This window comes from Syngnathoides biaculeatus, chromosome 6, assembly GCF_019802595.1.
Source record: "Syngnathoides biaculeatus isolate LvHL_M chromosome 6, ASM1980259v1, whole genome shotgun sequence".
Taxonomy (NCBI): domain Eukaryota; kingdom Metazoa; phylum Chordata; class Actinopteri; order Syngnathiformes; family Syngnathidae; genus Syngnathoides; species Syngnathoides biaculeatus.
This window is the reverse complement of record NC_084645.1, coordinates 19,542,670-19,559,031: the sequence shown is the minus strand read 5'-3', so window position 1 is coordinate 19,559,031 and position 16,362 is coordinate 19,542,670. Positions and strand designations below refer to the sequence as shown.

Here is a 16,362-nt window from a genome sequence, read left to right as displayed (position 1 = left end):
CGTCAATTGTGTCAGAAATGACGCAAGATTTGGACAGCTTCAAGGATCAGGACGTGTGCGTAAGATCGCGGCCAGCAGAGAGCAGCAGAGAGCCGAAAATGACTTCAAGGGGAGAAAAAGGAATGAAAAGGTCCAAAGTGTTCTGCGCCTCCAGTGGCTATGGCAACCAGAGTACTGAAAAATGAAAATAATCTTTCCGTAGTTGTTGGGTTTTGGTGTGTGTGTGTGTGTGTGTGTGTGTGTGCCGGACCCGTGTCGTACTGGATAGACGTGTTTTGTTTTTTGGTTTTTTTGTTTTTTTTTGTTTTTTTTTTTTTTGGGGGGGGGGGCTTAAATTTGATGTTGATGCTCTGATTTCTAAGGATGAGTAATAACATTCATTTAAAAGTCCAGTATTTGCCTATTCTCTACTTCTCAGTCATTATTGAAAGAAGCGCGCTGGCTCATTGACTGTACACGCATTGCCAAGTAACGGCTCCAGCGAAGCAAGTGCTCTTTTTGTACTGTGGACAAATCATATTCCTGCCACTTGACACTTGCTGGAAGTCACTCCAAAGTTACGTTTTCAACTTAGTGACGTTTGAAATCAGAGATTTGTTTGTTCAAAGTTCCCTCGAGGTACATTCGTGTACTTTGGCTCGCGAGCAGTCTACAAAATGTCCTGTAGCCTAGCAAGCTAGTGTTAGCGCTCACTCAGAGTTGTCCATACGTAAATATGTCAGCATCTTGTCAAATCATCCTTTGAAGTGTTTGGTGCGGGTCAAGTCATTTCACGAGAGTGAGTTTGCAGCCGCATTGCACACTTTGATATGGTGTGCGTTTGTTGAGCAATGCACTTAGATCTTTATGTTTATCATAATATCCGCGTGTGTCTGGAATGAGATGTATGAAATTAAAGTGTACGTAGCTAGCCATGAATTACTAAGAGTGTTCTTTTGTGAATTGGTCCGATGGCCCGGCGACTTCCGGATGTGGGAACTGCGCCATTAGCTACTCTGCTCCTTTTTTCTCCTTGTTTTGTTTTGTTTTGTTTTTCCCCCACGATTGATGGTCCAAAACCAGATGAAATGCACTTTGTTTCGTGTTGGCCCTGCCAGTCCTCCCCGGCCCTGGAACGGAGGGATGGACCTGGAGATGCGACTGCTCAAATTGGATTCAGCGTAAACGTAATGATGAGGAGACAATTCTGCAGTTTGGCAATGTCATTTTAATACCCGAATGAGGGGCGAAGAGGGACAAGAGGGACACGTCTTGCACCTTCTTTGAAGCGCATTCTCAGGAACTCCGCAAGGAAAGTCCGAGTGACACAGTACAAGACGCTCATCGCGTTCAAATAGACGATATTGATCAAGCGGCGGGTCCGGGAAGAGTCCCCTCAGGCAGAAACCGCCTTTGGTATCGCTCAGCCGACGGGTTTGGAGAACGATGGCACGGCAGGTGGAACCATCCGAGCGCATTTATTTGATTTCGTTGTTGTTGTCGTCAATGGGCACTAATGGAGAAATTTGGATTCAGTTCGAGTTCTGGTTGGCTTCTCCCCCCCCCCCCAAAAAAAAAAAAAAAAACCGCCCGTGGTCACGTGAAAGTCTTGCCAGGGTCCGGGCGACCCGGTGGCCGGCCCCGATGTGGGCAGCCGAGCTTAACTGCACTCCTGGCAGTTGCAGGCCAGGATGTAGCGGTACGTGGCGGTGACGCGGGTGCCGCCGGCGCAGCGCAGGCGCACGGCTTTCAGTTTGGAGGTGTGCGGGCGGCAGCAGGCGCAAGTGCTCTTGAAGGGCCGCTTCAGTACCGAGCTGAAGGAGATGAGCGGGTCGGAGCGGGTGGTCGGCCCGCAGCGGCCCTCGCAGCGCGCCAGCAGCACCATCTGGAGGCAAAGAAAAGCAGCTCAGTTCTCGGGGCGGAGGCGGAGGCCGAGGCGGCAAATTTGACATCTGTGGTCTACCTTTTTTTCGGAATGTGATCAATTTTCAGACGTATGCGGCTGAATGAACTGATTTGACTTGTCCTAACGAATGCACTTCCCCGGCGGTTTTCTCAGGTTCCAGGTTTCGGAAAAATTCAACGGCATCATCGGCAACCGTAGCAAACGCACAAAGTGCTCGAGTAAAAAAAAAAAAAAAAAAAAAAAAAAGGTATGAACGTGCAATCATCTTTGTGTTGACATAAAAGTAAACAAAGTGTCCGTTCCCCGGCGTACGTATGTCACGTCGCATGTTGGCGAGAGTGAAAGGCCTTCGGGGACAAAAAAAAAAACAAACCACAAAACAACCTTTTGGATGAGTCGAGTGGTCTCTGTGGTTTAATTGACCTGCACGGCCTCCCCGGGGGCGTCTCGGAGTCACGCGCGAGTCCGTCGACACGCGCGCCCGATTACCACCAGAGACGCATTCCTGCCGCCTCCCTAAACGGCCTGCGTCGTCGTGGTCGTCTGTCAGCTGCCGGCTGTCGGCAACCGCGTGGCCCGCTTTGACGCGGCCCAGTCTGGGACGCAGACAAAGGGGCAGGCACGCCTGTTGTCGCCACTTTAAGACCCTTTGTCTTTGCCAGGTCGTCAAACGGCAGCAGTTCTTTTCTGGTGTGACGCCGCACGCGAGCCTTCTCTCACCGCGTGGAATTACAGCAACAACGTGTCATCAACGGTCTTTTGAGTCATACTCTTAACAAATGAATTCAAACTTCAGACGGCTCGTTAGCAGACAATGCTAATGAACAAAAATGCTCATATTTGGTTTTTTTTTTTTGGGGGGGAGGGGTCACATCACGTCATTTGTGGAGCTAAATGTTGCTAGGCAGAATTCATTTTTGCCACAAAGCCTGCTAAAATTGGACGTGGTGTAGAATACGACAGAGAACTGACATCGAGAAACGCCGGGAACATTATTTCTATTCATTGATCGACAGTAAAAAAGTAAATAAAATAAAATAAAAAATAAATAGTCTGCACGATTTCTTTGTCATGATACAACTCCACAAACAAAGCAAGGTCGAAAGCGCTGCCATAGCAACTGAAATTCACAAATTGTATTTTCTCGTCTTGTTTGAGTGGCCGCTAGCTGTGCCCCAAATCCCAATCAAATTGCCAACGGCACGAGTGGGAAGCACGTCGGAATCCCAGTTCTGAGGTTCTGGGGGGGTTGAATCAAAGCAAAGCATTTTGCCGCACCCCCCATTTTCCGGGCTAACGTGCAGAGTTGTCGTTCCAAGACGAGCGCTCTCACCAGCACTGTGTGCAATCCACGCAATTGCGCTCCCGCTAGGGGACGTCTTTGTTAAAATGGCTCTCTTAGCAAATCACGCGCCACATGCTCACCGACAGCGTGCGCATTTTGTCACACAATTTAGCAGGCACTAAAATAAATCCGGGCCCTCGTATGTCAAATGTTCGGCGCCACCCCCGCTATCTCTTCCCCCTCCGCCCCTCTCACGCGTGCTCCTTTATTCCGTCTTCACTCCATGGCTTTCCGGCGCCTTTGGTAATCTTCCTGATCTACGGGGACTCGGACACCATCGCAAATAGGAAGGGGCCCAGAGCAGATCCCTGATGCACTTCCGCCTCCGCGCTAAAGTAGCACTCACCGCTGCATCTGCGGTACTCTTTGTAGGCTTGAAGGCAAACTCTTGCCTGCGGGTCCCGAGTCCCGAGTGTGGCCTTCACTCCACTTTCCCTAAACCTGATCGTGCGGCTTATGGACTTTCTTCTCTTCTTCTCACCTGCTGCAATTGCGTCGAACCGGCTGGGCCAAAACGCCACAGGCAAATCTCCGAGATGCTCTTCCGTCCCGCCGCGGGATGTCGTCACAACCAACTGCCTTTCCATTTTTCAAAATGTGCACGCGTACAACTCAATACAAAGAGCAGCGTGTGTGTGTGTGCGCGCGCCGTCGGATTGTGTAAAAGTCTCCTGCGAGCCAATTCCCGGAATACCGTCGGAGAGGAGAAAGTGAGCGATCCCCGCCGGGAAGTGTCCTGCCGAGCTGCGCTTCAGGCCACCTGCTCGACACGCGCAGACGCAACACCTTTTCAAACAAAAACCAAACAAAAAGTCTGAAGGCCCGACGCCCGACGCCCGATCCTTCGCGTGCGGCCGGCCGGCACCAGAAGAAGAGAAAACGACTTTTGCCTCCGTTGTTTTTGCTCGCGTTCAGTCGGTCAACTGCTAAACTGCAGAAGATGCGGGGCTAAACCAGGAGACATCCACGTGCAGCGTGAAACTAAAGAGAAGAATCAAATCAAAGTCTCCCGGAACATGGAAGGTGCGCAATTTGGGTTTGAGGTCTGCGTCCGCGTCCGCGTCCGCGTCCTTTCCAAGTACGTGTCGAGTGACGAATAGCCGAATTTACTGAACACGTGAAAGCACCTGAATGTGCCGTGACTACAAAGCGAATAACCAGACACCATTATTACTCCACGGAATCAAATTTGACATTTGAGGAAGCAACCATTTCATTGACCTTTGGTTGCGAGCTCCAAACCACGACTTTTGCTGTGACGAGCTCCAGGTCCCGTTTCAGCCTTTTTTTTTTTTCTTTTTCTTTTTTGTGTCTTGCATTAGAGAAGGGCGAACGAAGTCAAAGTTTCGATCAGAGCTGTTCAACCCTTTTCACTTTTGAGTGACGCCGCACGCCGCGCACACACACACACACACAAAAAAAACCGCGCCTCTCTAGCAAACCGACAAATTGAGCAGCGAAGCAAATCCAAGACGCGTGGCGTGTTTTCTAAAAATGTAGGAGAAATTCAGTGAGCCTCGCTTATGTTGGCAGGGAGCCGCTCTTGGTTCTTGGTCCACGTGAGCGCCCGGGAACAAAAACGTTTTCCAAAGTAAACTGATTTTTTTTTTTTTTTTTTTGGAACAAGTTGTGCAAAACAAAAAAAAACCAAAAGGAGGAGGTGACCCTAGTGGAGAGCCTCAACTCACAAAGGTGAAGTTTTGAGTCATTCTTTCCGTCTTACCTTGGCGCTGCATTTGTAAACGGGGTGGTTGATGGTCTCCACAAAGTGATGCCTCATGCAGCGTCGAGGGTCCGAGTCGCTCACGTGCGAGGGGGGTCCGTCGTCGCTGCCGGCGGACTGCGTCGAGCCCAGCAGGGGGCAGCACATCAGGACCAGCAGGAGGCCGGAGGGCGGGACCCGTTTCATGGTCGGACCACCCTCGGGCCTGGCCAGGATCTTTACAAACTGTTCGGCCGCTTCGTCCGAGGTTTTCTGCGCGAGGGCTTTAAGGCGTCATAAGTCAGGACTTCTTGAGCTCACTGCTTACTTCTTGAACGGTTGAGCTTCAATTCCAATGCGCTGTCGAGCCAGACCGGGAGCGAGGTTTGATTTGTAAGGCCTCTCCATCTCAGTCTGCTTGGAGACAAAGACGTACAATCAACCACCAGAAGCCCAAATGCAAAGACCTGGAAATACAACAGAAATCTGGTTCAAACGTCAACCAGAATTCAAAAACGCAAAGCGGCTGGGACGGACGGGACCACTGAGACGCAAGGTAGCAGTTGCGCCTGTGACCAGCGTGACGAAGTCCAGATCTGTCTTTTGCGGAGATACGCAAGGGGTGAAGCGTGTCCTGGTGCGAATACGCCAACCTCGCTCACGTCTACCGTCTCCCGTGTAAAGACCGGAATAGTAGCGGGAAAGGAGTTTGTGACACGCGCTTGGTTTTTGTTCTGGCAACTGCTTGATACGTCGCCACTGTCGTCATTTACTGATCCGATTGTGGGGAAACCGCGTCGCTGCGTGAAAACGTCCAGTAGACAGTTGCGGCGATCTTTTTCCACGGCCCTGAGGCAGCGCTTCCGCGGGATCTTTGCACGAAAGAGGGTTCTCGCCGAGTCCCGAGAAGGCCTGAAAGGACTCCTAAGAATGGATTTGGATTTGACACTTTGACACAGAGCCCAGTGCGCTGAGATATTAGCACAGCGACGCAGCACAATCAAATGCCAAAGTTGTGGTCAGAGATGAGGGTCAGACGTCACTTTGGCGACACGGCAACAGTCCAACAAAGGGAAAAATATCCGCCGTGATGCGCCTCCCTGGGGAAAAGGTTTTCCCTTTAGTTGAAAAGGGCCTCCTCTAAGGGTTAACCGGGATCCCGTTGCCGGGTTTCGCACCCGTTGGCAGGATTGGACCAGCTGCCCGTCGGCTGCCGAGGCCCGCCTTGGCGACGGCTACTTCTGGGCTCGGCTCTCGGGTCGCGACTCCTCGGGGCTGCGCTTTCAGCCACCTCCTTTTTGTGGCGCTCTCAGCGGACCTGTAATGTGTACGGGCGCAGAAGTTTCCCGCGGTAACTCCAAATGGCGTCAGCCGGAAACAAAAGCTAAACTTTGGGGAAAAAGCGGCGTGACGGCATTGCAGCTCCTTAGAGGACAAAGTCGGATGTGATTCTTTGTTTCATTGTGATTCGAAGGTGAACATTTTGCAATTTTTGGGGTTTTTTTTTTCTTCCTATACTCGTGTGTCAATTCACGTCACCGCTTATTCATGCATCGGCTGTTATTAGGGTTGATGATTGTCAGTACAAAAGGTGTATTACAGCTACAGTGCAGAAGGAAAAAAAAGCGCCACAATTTTATCCTCATAAATTCCCCCCCCCCCCCCCCACTACTCAGAGTGGTCCAAAGTCTTTCATACCATTTTTTTCCCTTGTCGCAATCGTTTCCATGTCACGGTCGGCATCGTTGTCCGCCGCCGCTCAACCCACCGAGGTTGCCGTTCATAAGGGACCTTAAAAATACGATCGTGGCACGTGATCAGGTTTTTCCTGTCACGTCTGGTGTTCTACAGAGTTGGGAGGATTTTAATTTTAGAGTTTGGCACCTGAATGGCAAAGCACATCATTCCACTTTTTTACCCATTCATTGAATTTCCCCTTCGAGTAAGTTGACGTGAAAGCGTTAAAAACACCTCCTTGCCCAAATCTTCCACTTCCAACTCCGTTTTCAACTCGAGTCCTCCGCTCGAGGGAGGCCGGAATAATCGTGCGCTCTCCTGAAATGAACGCTTTGAGGGATGTTTGAGCCCGAGCTGCAAGGTAGATTACGGCCGGCGCCAAGCGCTGCTCTCTCCGTCCGTCCGCCTCGCTCGCGCGCCTTTTTATGCCATCGAACTCGAGGGCCATTCGGGTAGCTGTTGTCTACGTCAGGATCTTTGCGCTTGAAGTCTTCATTCTAGTTACAGTCAGGTAGAAATATGCTTGACACGATGACGCGTGCCGTTTTGAGGTCGTCGTTGACTACTTCTGTCGTCTCAAATGCATGACACCGGTTGCATTGTCACGTTCATAAAAAACAACAACAACAACAAAGTGGGTCAATACAGTATCTGGCCCAGAGTCTACAGGAATTGGGACAAAAACAAGCAATGAAGTAGAACTCCAGCAAAATGAAAATTGTGACTGCGCTGAACAGAAGCTTCACTTCTGCTCCGCAATGAACCACAAAACATCGGCTAACGTTAAGGAGGAAGATGCACAGTTGTACGGTTTTTCGGCCGGGACAGTGGCGCGTTTTAGCCATCCGAACCGCTGGCCTCCCGGATGAGGCTTGCCCTGTCAATAATTCCCTCCGTCTCTCCACAAGCATCACGAGAAGCACGGGAAGTCCCGCTTCTCAGCAGATTTGATGCAGCCTCCAAAAACAAATATGGATGGACGTACTGAAGAAAGCCTTGCTGGGCTTCGTTTTTCTCAGGAAACGCGAGACGGGGCACAGTTGCTGAGATTTTAGTCTCTCGCGTAGGGGAACGACGTCAGTCGACAGGAACCATCCGGCGAGCGCCCGAACACGCGTGGGCCACGTCAATCCACATTCCAGCCAGGCGAAGCCGCGGCTAAAGTGACAAAAGCACCTTCGCCGTGCGGGCGCACATTTTAAGTGACTGCACGGAAATGACGCAAAACCCGACATCACGCAGGGTGGCCGAGTTCGGGGCGACAATTTGCTGACGTTTGCATCGTTGCCAGCATTCGATCCTTCGATTTTTTGCCCAGCGGAGATGAGCCTTTAGCCCGCCTCAGGAGGGAACGCGTGGAAACGGGCGACCTTTCACCTTCCACTTCTCATTAAGACGACATTACGAGCAGCCGGAAGCGCAAGCCGAACGCTGGTCCGACGCCGGCCCACCGGCCGCTCACCTCGCCTTGACCAAACGACGGTGGAACAACAACAAAAATTCGCAGTTTGGTTGCTGTGGTTGCGGATCAAAAGCGGGAAACTTCGCTGTAAGCTAACATGTCCCAACTACTCAAATTCTTCACATAGTCATTTGTTGATGAATGGTCGGAGACGAGCCACTTTTACATTGGGTGAAAAAGCCGCCCTGCTACGTTTGAAAGGTTCATTTCTGCTACAACGACAGAGCCCCAATTGTAGTGGACTAAGTCGGAACCCGCTGAAGTCGCTCATCTCTGCTAAAACAATCAAAGGGGGAGAAAATGACTGGAAATGTAAAACACGGAAGTGGTCCGGTCAGACGACTTCCGACTGAGTATCGTGCGCACTGGAGTCAGTGTGACAAAGTTCAGTCGTGCGCGGCCGGACATCCGGTGTATTTTCAAACAAACTCTTCATACAATCGGACTGCTTATTTCCACATAATCTGTTCAAATTCCAAGTTTAGTCGGAGGTCGTTTTGATTGTTCGACGCATCGATCAGCTGCTAGAAGCGCCAGTGGCTTTTCTTGTTTTTAGAACGCGTTAACCGACGTTCCAATCCAAATAGTACTACTCAAGTAGAGTCGCTCAAAACGTTATTTCGTCGATATCTGAAGCAGAGGAGCAGCTTTGCCCTCGCTGTCTTTTCGCACCGATTTCTGGGGGTCTGGGGGCCGCTTGGGACACGCTCACCCTCGGTTCCTTCTTCATTCGTCGGAACAAAAAAAAAAAAAAAGCAAAAGTGCCGGGTCGGCGTCGGAAAAACAGGTCTCAGCTCCAATACAGTAAACGAATGTGCTCGGTGGGCGCCGGACACCAGGCAAGACGGTAACATAGAACGTCAACGTTCACGCGAGCTTTTTTCTCACGCAAGTCACACACACGCTCATGTTCCCAGATCAGAGGAAGTCAACAAAAGCGCTTCGAGAGTGTCCGGAGATAAAGCAGCTTTGGCCGGCGTTTGCGGTGAGTCTTATCAAAAGGAAGCAATTGAAAAATAGCGTTAGAGGACTCACAAATGGAGGGCGAAACACGGCTCCCAAATCTCTGCCTTAGGCTGATCGGGATCCAATCTTTCGACCTCAGCTTCGCATCCTGTGACTACAAAAACAAAACCAAAAACAAAGAATCTTTATTAGCTATTCGCTATACGGATGAACAAAAGTCTGCATGCAAATTGGTGCGTCGGAAGGTCCTTTGCCTGCTTTGCAGTCATGAAGCGGGTGAGATATTTGCCATTTTGCCATTTTGCCTCCAGTGAAAAACGTCCACTTGTCTTTTGGGAATTTAGAGATTTGCAGCAATCCCCCCCCCCAAAAAAAAAAAAAAGGGAAAATGATTCCTGTTCATTTTTTATTTATTTTTTTTTTTTTTTGGAATTTAGCCAAGTTGCAATAGAGTTATGTTCCATTATTGTTTGTATAATTTCACGTTCTCCGTGGAAATTGGCACGCAGAACCGGCGCAAACGTTGAAAATCGAGATTTGCAGATTAGGGGATTAGGATTGGTTGGGGCATTCAGCCTCTCGTCAACAAATCCAAAACTCGTCAGCCGTGTTGTTGTTGTTGTTGTTGACAACGAAGTGGAACATTTTGAGGTCGGACCCGGGGCCACACCTGAACTGGTCGCCAGTCAGTCGCGGGGGCCGCCATCAACACCTCCGGCCGGGCGTCTTCAGTGTTTTGGAGACGCGAGAGGAAGTCAGCGTACCCGGAGAAAAGCCACACCGGCGAGGCCGGATATGAAAGCTGCAGCGCCGCAGGTGAAACGGCGATCCGAAAATGAGCCTTTGCCAATTCTTTCTGGAGTCAAACTTGGCCAAAGGCCGATGCCGATTATGAAGACGACGCGGGAGAGCTGAACCGCAAAGCTGCGAGGGGATCCCTGCGCTCGGGAAGCTTTCGGACTCGCCCACTTAGGAGAAATTGCCTTTCAAGGGGGGTCCCCGCGGGGGTCGGGGGTGGGGGGGGGGGCGGCCCGCTGTCGGCCCGCTGTCGGCCACGACTGGCGTGCAACTTGCTACGTTCGCTTGTTTGGATTTCCAGACACGAGTTGTGGCCAACCTTACACAAACTTTGAATCCCATTCTCGCCATCCGCTCGTTTCACTCAAACCGCCACCCCGCAGACAATTGAACCTTAAATCCTTTTGAGTTGACCACGGGGCCGGATATTTCCCGGAGAGCCGCCAGTGTCGGGACGTGCGCTCTCGACCGTTTACCATCGTCGAGCTTTTTAGGGCGAAATTTGAGACGGCTCGCGCGGCTTCCCTGAGAAGTCACAAATGAATCAAGCGCAGCATTTTTTGGGTTTTGGTTTTCTTCACGAATGCAACCTTGGGAGGCAGATTTTTGCGCCGTCGTGTGTCAAATACATCACGAGTAAATCTTGAAGCAAGAACTGCTTTTTCTCTCTGTCTACTAACTTCACTCGACCTTTTCGCAAATGATGGTCATTATCACTCCAAAATATCTCTGACCAGTTGGACTATTTTTTGGTTTTGTTCATTTGCGTAATGAAAAGGAGGCCGCGACAGAGTGACAAAGTCAACCGACGTGAATCGAATGACAACACTTTGCTACAAATACGGTGGCCCTCGAGGCTCACTGCTGGATGCCACGCACGCCCGTGGATGAGCAAGGCACCGGGAACGACGCCGCTGTGATTCGCCCCCGCCCCAAAAGATTGACGTCAGCCGTTTTGCCATTTGTGTGTTCGAGGGCCAGAGCGGCGGGCGGGGGGCGACCGGAGCAGGCCTGCGCGCAACTTGCAGCGATTGATGCAAAATTTGCTGCGAGTGTCAAACATAACAGGATGCACAAAAGTCTCGCTCCACATGGATCAAATTGTCAACAAGTCCAACCGGGGAATTCGCCTGATCTACGTCGTCTCGGTCGTGCCACGCGTTGGAGTCCTGGAGGGTCGGCGGGCGGTGCGGTCGGAGCCGTGAAGATCGCCCCCGCCCGTCAGCATCCCGGCAATGCGGAGGCCCGCGCAGCTTTGCAAACGTGACAACGTCAAAGACAGAAGTGAAGTGGGCCGGCCGGCGATATTTATACGCGCGCCCCGTCGCGTGGAGCCAATCGTGCGCTCTTGTACGCGACGTGTGGCTGCCTATGTGTGTGTGTGAGACGTCATGCTGTCATATTTAGACGCATAATGTCACTTGCACCTCTTTATTAAGACTTTTTTTTTTTTTTTAAGACTTTGGACGGAGCGGCGACGCCTAATTCATCTTGTGTTCTATCAATCATCTGCGCTATTAATAGTCACGTTCGTCTGCGGCAAGATCACCCACCCGGACCGGGACCGGGACCGGGACCGGGACCGGGACCAGTCCAGCGTAGTGTGCCAAACAAAAGACGGGAGCGAGGGCGCAATGCGGTGCTTTCCGCGCCGGTTGGCGCAATTTCATTGGATCGTTTCAAAGTCCAATTTGTGCTCGCTTACGGGGCTCAGCGTTCCATCGTTTTTTGCTTTCTTTTGTTTTGTCGAGTTTGGCCGTCCTGCCCGCCGACTTTCTTTTTGTCTCGTCAGCCCTCCAACTTGCGTCAACCGATCGTCTGAGTCCAGCCACTCGTGTGGCTGCCTGGTCGTCTCCTCCGCCTGCCTCGGTGTGGTGTGCGTGATGACTGTTGTCAGTCATCTTCTCCTTATGTTGTGTGTTTGTTTTTTTTGGTGACTTTGACCCTTGCTTTTGGGGCTTTGTTCGTGTAGAATTTTGGATTATTCCACGCGCCCTTCTTGTTTGTGAAGAGATTTGTTTTATTTCGATATTCCCTCCATTTGGGTTGCCTCCGCGAAAACATCCACCGTGACAATTTTCCTATTCAGGTTGCGTGACTAAATTATAATTCCACGTCTGTTTTGAATTGTGTAAAGTCAAAACTGAGATAAATCCTTTCCAAACTTATTTTTTTAGCTTATTCAATGTACGCGGCCTACCCTGTAAAACCCGATTGAATTTTTATCTGAAAATCTTTCGAGGTGGGAAAACGTTTTCTGATCCCAAGGATACGTTTGTCAAAAGGAGGCAAAAAGGCACATCGGAATGCTGAGCAGGCCGCCGGTTTTTGTTCAGCTGCTCGGCGGCCTTTAGACAAGAAAGCGCAGGAAAGGAAATGGCGGAGCCGTCGGCGTTGGCACAAAAGCGGCGACGGGCTGCCGGTGCAAAGCCGACGAGGACAGCTGACATTGATTTGGCGCTAATCAAAAGGCCCCTGTGCGCGGCCACATTCATGCTGAAAAGATTCGTCACCAAAAAAAAAGTCATTTGAAAATGCAAAAAAAAAAAAAAAAACCAATTCAAACTTTGCCGTTCATTTCTAATTGAGCTTCAGACATCAACTGCGTCCAAGATGCTTTTTGGCACACGTTCCAACGTTTACGTATCGTTTCCCAACCGATTTAGTACTTCCTGAAGCATTTTGGCACAAGGATGAATTTTGTTCAGTAGATTCGGACGTCCCGAATCTCATTCACCTTAAACGCATCAAAGATTGCTGCAATCGGCTCCGATTTGGGTTAGGGTTAGCCTAGCAACAAGGCCTCCGGGGGTCGGGTGGGTTCCTACGCGCAATGACCACGTCGATTTGAGCTAAACGGCGAGCTGCGGAGAACCCCGAGCCCATCGCGATCCGCTTCTCCTTGTTTTGGGTTATTGAATTTCGCCGCTTTGGGCGTTAAGCTGCGACATTGTGAGCGGGAAGCGCTCTTTAGATTATTCACTTTCAACTGCATCCATTCCCCGAAGTCGTCGCAGCAGCGGACTATTCCAACGGCTCTGAATGCTAAATGGACTCTGCATCCCTTGCGCAAGGGTCAACACCCCCCCCCCAAAAAAAAAAAAAAAAAGAAAAGTCTGAGGTCAATGGCAGACTGCTAGCAAGCCTGACTGCTCCGGTGACTGTTAGCGACGCGTCCTGAAATGTTCTCCGTCCTTCCGTCCCGCCGAGGTACTCAACGTGTCTGTCGGACGCGCAAGGGCCGACGAAGCCGATCCCGATGGAGGGTTTTACGGGCCCAAGCTCAGAAGACTCGAAGCGGGCGTGACTTGACACCCGAGGCGGGAAACGGACGGCTGGACATTCCCCTCTTCCGTCCGCCTTTGCCAAGGACACCGTCCACGCGCCGCAGGATTTGTTGGGATCGCTGACGTCAAGATGTTGATTTAGCTTCCCCCCCCTCCATTGTTTGACCAGCTTTTAATAAACTAAAGGGCAGATTCCGGACTGGAAAGAGGCGGGGCGGACACACGCTCGGGGTTCGGCACGCCGGAGTGGCGAACGCTTCAACTGTCCGCTGACGCCAGAACGCGCAGGCGCAAATGTTGTCTTTCGGAACACAGACCACCCCCCGAACCTCCTAAAAGCTAAGCTCCTCACTAAATATAACGTCCACACAAGACAAACAACAACAGGCATCATCCCTGCGGAGCTTTGCACTTTCCTCCCGATCGCCGCCAAGTCCGAACTGGACAATGTGGCGCGTTCCTGCTCTCGAATGTGCTCGACGAGTCAAATGTACAAATATGACAATCAATTCTTATTTCCTTATGTTGGTTGATGAACTGCTTTTTGTTTCTTTGTTGTTGTTTGCAGGCCATCTTGAGGACTGACTGCGGGTTGTGCCGCAGCAAAATTCATGCAAGACTCCAAAATTTGGTTAAAAAAAAAAAAAAAAAGGGGCACTTTCTTGTTCACTTTTAATGGCGCAGTAAAATCGCTCCGAAGAGTTTGAGTCAAGATCCGTACCTGCCAATTTTCTCTTACGTAACGCGACCACCTCCAAATTTTCTCTTGGATTTCCAACGCAGGCGTGAAACTTTGTTTTCCGATTGGTGCGCTGTCGAGTTTTTTTTTGTGTTTGTGTGCCAAAATCGCCGTTCTACAATTTATTTATTTCCGGCCGCGCAAACACGAGCGTGTATTCAAGCAGATTTTGTTTCTATGCAGTTTGACGGACGAAAAGAAAACGTTTAGTATTTTGCTTTTTAATCTTTTGTGTGTATTTCGGAATGAGAATCGTATTGATTTGTCAGTTTCCCCAACGCAGGGCAAAGACTAATCGGCACTTTGGGACCCCCCCCCCCCCCGGCCGAGCTTCCGTTTTTTTCTTCAATTTGATTTCATTGCGCCGCCATCAGACGTCAGTCATAAAAGGAATGCCCCCCCCCCCCCCCGGCCACGCCAAACGCCTTTGTGAGCATTTGCACATCACCTCCACGTGATTGCCCGACACCACGCGTGTGTCCAGAGCTGACTGATGGAAGGTGTGCGTCGTCCTCCCCCCGACGGAGGTTGAGCGCCCCCCACCTCCCCCGTGCGATGCCCCCTGGATCATGTGAGGGAGAACCCCGCCCTGGGCGAACTCCCGGGAAAGGAGAACATTTCAGCCGTGTGCAGATTCCCAGCGCAAGTCGCACCGCTGCCCGATTTCATTTTGAGCTCACACGCAAACATCTTTTTGCTTTTCATCCAAATTATATACACCAACTTTTGTTGATCACTCGATATACACACGAGAAACTTCTCTGCCCACAACTTGTCGTAAGAAAAAAAGACGAGACGGCCATTGTTGGAACTCCAGAAGCTGCCGCCGTCGGCATCATTCACGTCAGCCACGGAATTTCTTTCTTCTCCCGATATTGTTCCATCGTTGTCCAGACTGCTTCAAGAGTTGACGTTTCTTCTCCCTCCTGCAGTTTCTTTTTTTTTTTTTTAAGCCTTAAAGGTCATCAAGATCTCGAGCAATGATTCAGGATCTCAACCCTGCTTGATTTCGCTCCCCTCAAACGTGTCGCTTCAAAAAACAAAAGTCACCTCTTTTGGCAAAGGAAGGAGAAGAAAGTACAGATCTCGTTTTTCAAAACGTTGTGTTGGGGGCCCCCCCCCCCCCCCACGCACGTCCGGGCCGGTCGCTCTTACCTTGACGACGGGCCCGCTAGCCGACGAGTGCCGAGTCTTCTTGTCGCCGCTCGCAGCTCCTCTGGTCGTCTGCGCCTCGTCGCTCGCCTCTCTCCCTCTTTCTGGTGCTCTCTCTCTCTCTCTCTCTCTCTAACCTCCTAGCGCCCCCCCCCCCTCTCTCTCTCTCGCTCTGTCCGCCGCCTCCCACGGGTCATTTCCAAAAGAAGCCAAAGCGTCAGCGGAGGAGGATGCTCAGGCCTGCCGCACGTGGACCTCTCGGCCGCGAGCGGGGCGATTCCGAGCCATCGGGGGAGGGACGGACGGGGAGGAAGCCGCCAGAGAGCACCAAAAGCCACGAGGTCAGGGTTGTAAAAGTCTTTGATTGAGAGGCGCAAATTTCAAGACCCGAATGGTGGCTCGCAACTCTCTGTCTGGGAACTCCAAGAGGAGGAATCGGAAAACGACAGCCTGAGGCCTCAACATTAGGGGCACCTCCAAAACCAGATCCGCATCCAAAAGGTTTCGTGAACGACGTGAATCGTAGCCCCGCACCGAGAGAGCCGCCAATTTGGTCGACGCCTGCGGCCCACTCGAATGGCGGCTCCTCTCCTTCCCTCGAAATGCGGCACCACGACGTGCTCCACGTGTGCCAGCGGGCCTTCGTCACCGTGGCGACGCGCAACGTGACTCGCCACCGTCATCGAATGCCGACGCAGCCGCCGGCCACTTGAAATCACGCATCCATCCGTCTGCCTCCCAATTCACCAAAATCGAGTTCCACCGGCGGTCTGCCCAGCTCCACAATTTCGACGTGGTCTGAGACCGACTTTGACACCAGAGTGTCACGCGTGTCCCCAAAAATAATTAAATAATAATAAAGATTCTTTTGCTTTCGACTAAATTCCTTCACAAACAATCTCTCGACTTAGAACATGAAACTTCCAATTGAAAAAAAACTTTTCTATTCCCAAGAAACCTGACGACAACTCTTCAGAATACCTCTCAACAATTGCAAGAATACACGATAACGTCTTGCTGGACACAAACGCCGCTTCTTCGCCATCCTTCCCGCAACCTTTCTCAATTCAACAAACAAGCCAAGAGGGAAGCGCACACGCGCCAGTCTCGTCCTGCCATGCCAGCTGAAAATTCTCAAAGGAAATAAGCGCGGACCTTAGCGCGGGGGGGGGGGGGGGGGGGCGAAGATTAGAACGGCCAATGACCTGAATGACTTCCCCCGACCCCCAAATTTCTCACCTTCGGTCGGCCCCGGACCGAAAGCGGCGTTCGCCTTCGAACGTCGTCGG

General features: G+C 51.2%; 1 protein-coding gene across 8 annotated transcripts; it reads right to left on the bottom strand.

The window, feature by feature from the left end:
* Positions 1-1,198: 1,198 nt before the first annotated feature.
* On the bottom strand, positions 1,199-16,159 carry ndp (norrin cystine knot growth factor NDP). 8 transcript variants are annotated; one of them, XM_061823532.1, is made up of 4 exons: positions 15,077-16,159; positions 9,167-9,251; positions 4,954-5,349; positions 1,199-1,864 (listed from the first exon to the last, which is right to left on the bottom strand). In XM_061823532.1, the coding sequence occupies exons 3-4, from the start codon at positions 5,137-5,139 to the stop codon at positions 1,640-1,642; spliced, it is 411 nt and encodes a 136-aa protein (XP_061679516.1). In that variant the 5' UTR covers positions 5,140-5,349; positions 9,167-9,251; positions 15,077-16,159; the 3' UTR covers positions 1,199-1,639. The 8 variants fall into 8 exon arrangements, 7 of the variants coding, with proteins under 7 accessions (XP_061679516.1, XP_061679513.1, XP_061679514.1 ...); XM_061823529.1 differs by having other exon boundaries at positions 4,954-5,346; XM_061823530.1 differs by lacking the exon at positions 15,077-16,159 and adding an exon at positions 11,014-11,163 and having other exon boundaries at positions 4,954-5,346.
* Between the last annotated feature and the right edge of the window lie 203 nt (positions 16,160-16,362).

What these genes read in the sequence shown, in the direction of transcription:
- ndp (XM_061823532.1), bottom strand. Translation starts at nt 5,139, where the DNA reads ATGAAACGGGTCCCGCCCTCCGGCCTCCTGCTGGTCCTGATGTGCTGC. An exon ending in TTTACAAATGCAGCGCCAAG is followed by an intron (nt 1,865 to 4,953) that starts GTAAGACGGAAA and finishes CTTTGCCTCCAG; the next exon opens with ATGGTGCTGCTGGCGCGCTG.